Raw genomic sequence first — 2,774 nt, 5'->3', positions numbered from 1 at the left:
TGAACGTCTTTTTGTCTTTTCCACCCGTGTCAGTCACCACAGCCAAAGATGTGCTGGACTTCACCCCTGTGGAGACACTCAGATGTTCGAAGTCCCCTGACACTGCTCTTGTTAAGGACAGGAGCCGCCCGCCGTCTGTGAGAAGTGAGAAGCCATTTTCAAAAGTCAGTTTGACTAAAAGGTTTAAAGCCCTTGTGTCTTCGAGTGGCTCCTCCACAGACCACCATGTAATTGACACATGCAGTGAGGATGTCAGTCTGCCCACCAGGAGTATGTCAGTTGTGAGCGACACCAGTTTGAAGAGAGCCTCTCCTCTCCATGGTTGTGGATTGAGTGAAAGTTGTGAACCTCTTGTGGCTCTACAAGACGGAACAGTGGCATTCAGCCAAGAAGGCTTTAGCTAAACTGCAATGAAGACACTCAGCTTGATCCTAAATGTGATCAAGTGCAGATTGGCCAACTCTGAGAGTTCATCTGTTGGGAAGAATGCAAGTGAGGAGTGTCTGATAGCCACTAACATGTTAGACTCTCTACTGGAGAGCCTTGACCTGTTGCCTGACATGAGCGCTGCCGATGAGATCACAAGGACAGAATGCCATACCTCTAACGCAATGGACAAGACAGGTTCACAGTCAGCGCTTGTGAGCCAACAAGAAATTAACATATCTGACACCGGTATCATAGTGAAAACTATAATGGACACATTGAAGACAGACGACCCAGAGATGACTTCAGCAGAAGAAAATCTGGATAGGCTTCTGTCAATTGAAGCCCTTCAAGATGCGTCTGGCAACCTGATCGCAAAGGTCCATGGTCTCATTCAGGAGATAACCATAAGACGCCAGCTTCAATCCATGACTGGCCACAGAAGCCTCTCTCAACCAGCGCTGCCAAATCCAGCACTGAGGAAGCTGTCAAAGGACGATGCGTCAGAGCTCGTTTACAGCTTTGCCCACACTTCTGTTAGCAGACTCCTGGGGCAGTGTTTGGGTAGGCCTATGCCACCCACTGCTGACAGGGTTTTGGATCAGGTCATCAAGTTGATGACAGACATGGTGATGGACAGTCTGACTGATCTGTCCAAGTCTGCAATGGAGGGTGGTAAGTGAAAGTACCTCTTTTCATCTGCATAGGACTTCATTGTAACATGATGCTCAATACATTGCGTTTTATGATGTGAACTTTGCTGGTTGTGTCCAAAATGGCACCTTCTTCCATGTTTAGTGCACTACTTTTGACCAGAGCCAGACCCTATGGGCCCTGTTCAAAAGTTGTGCACTATAAAGGGAAGAGAATGCCTTTTGGAACGCAGTGACTGCTTTCCATTGTTGCGTCCTCTTCTCCCAGTTATTGTACCCAGGTCAGTCACACCAGCTTGCTCTTCTTATTTAGACACCAGCAATGCCGCAAGTGACATCACTCATGGCGTTGTGGCTGACCTTAATGCTACTGAGGAATTCCCCGCCAGGGGCCTTAGCCCGGCTGATGTAAAGGCTGACGGCATGGCCCGCCTTCCCTCTGCCAGAGGGGAAGAGACTAAGAAGAACAGGAAGTGGCGCTTCCTACCCAAAATTGGCAAGATTCCAAAGATCAGGATGAAGGTAGGGGGCTCAGTGTTTGGAGATTACCTCTGTAAGGCAGGGCTGAAATGTACCCTACAGATTCACTAAACTAAACCTAATGTCTCTCAGCATTAGAACAATGCTGTTGTCATTGTCTTTAGGAGGTTGAGTGAGGCCGCTGTAATACAATCCTAATACACATGGGAGAGAGTCAATGGCTGTGTCCCAAATTGCACCCTATTCCCTATATAGTGCACTACTTTTGACCAGAGCACTATGGGCCCTTGTCAAAAGTAGTGCCTTACGTAGCCAATAGGGTGCATTTAGGGATGCATACCATATATTTTACACAGGCTCAGTTGTCCTGATGTGTTTTGTCAACAGCTGTTCAAGACAAAAGGGGAACCGAAGAGCCACCCTGAACAGGATGCGCTGCCTACCAAATGTCTCAGAGAGACTCGTATTTCACAGAGTAAGTGATAAGCATCGATAATGTCATAGTGATGTATCACCCTATGGCCAGCTTGTTAAAACAGTGACTACAGATACAGGCGGACAGACAGACGGATAGACAGGCAGACAGACAGACAAACACACACGTTCATTTTCTGATTATGAAATATTCTTATCACAGATGCTGAGTGTGAGGTTCCAGAGCTTCCATCTACTTCCCCACCCAAGGAGGACCTGACAACCACACTGGCCCCTGCTCCCCAGGAGTCCCAGTCCCGTAAACGCCCTCTCATAGTCAGGGTGTTACGAGCTATCTCCAGAGCCGTCTCCAAACCATTCAGAGGAGCTTTTGGGAAGAAGAATTAGCCAAATGCCTGATTTTATTACTATTTTAATCAGAGCCTTTATTTAATAAAACATTACTGCATTGATTTCTGTCTTACTGTTTGTGCAAGATAATGGTAAAGTACTTCAATAGTACCACATAGTCAAACGTATTTATAGTGAAGCACTTCATATATGTTTTATTTTATTTATCCTTCATTTAACTAGGCAAGTCAGTTAAGAACAAATTATTATTTACAATGACGGCCTACCCCGGCCAAACATGGATTGATAAGATGAACAGAGAACACTTTGTAACACTTTCTATGAAGCCCATATCTATAATGCATACACTCAAGTTTACTCATCATTGGGAAAGGTAGGCCAAACGACCTTTACTCATCATTGGGAAAGGTAGGCCAAACGGCCTTTACT

General features: G+C 46.0%; 1 protein-coding gene across 1 annotated transcript; it reads left to right on the top strand.

The window, feature by feature from the left end:
* Window positions 1-292: 292 nt before the first annotated feature.
* On the top strand, window positions 293-2,446 carry LOC139554411 (uncharacterized). The gene is made up of 3 exons (XM_071367160.1): window positions 293-1,601; window positions 1,947-2,034; window positions 2,197-2,446. The coding sequence occupies exons 1-3, from the start codon at window positions 1,254-1,256 to the stop codon at window positions 2,379-2,381; spliced, it is 621 nt and encodes a 206-aa protein (XP_071223261.1). The 5' UTR covers window positions 293-1,253; the 3' UTR covers window positions 2,382-2,446.
* The last annotated feature ends 328 nt before the right edge of the window (window positions 2,447-2,774 follow it).

This window comes from Salvelinus alpinus, chromosome 26 (assembly GCF_045679555.1).
Source record: "Salvelinus alpinus chromosome 26, SLU_Salpinus.1, whole genome shotgun sequence".
NCBI lineage: Eukaryota > Metazoa > Chordata > Actinopteri > Salmoniformes > Salmonidae > Salvelinus > Salvelinus alpinus.
Note: the sequence above shows the minus strand (reverse complement) of the source record. Positions and strands in the feature narration are given on the sequence as shown.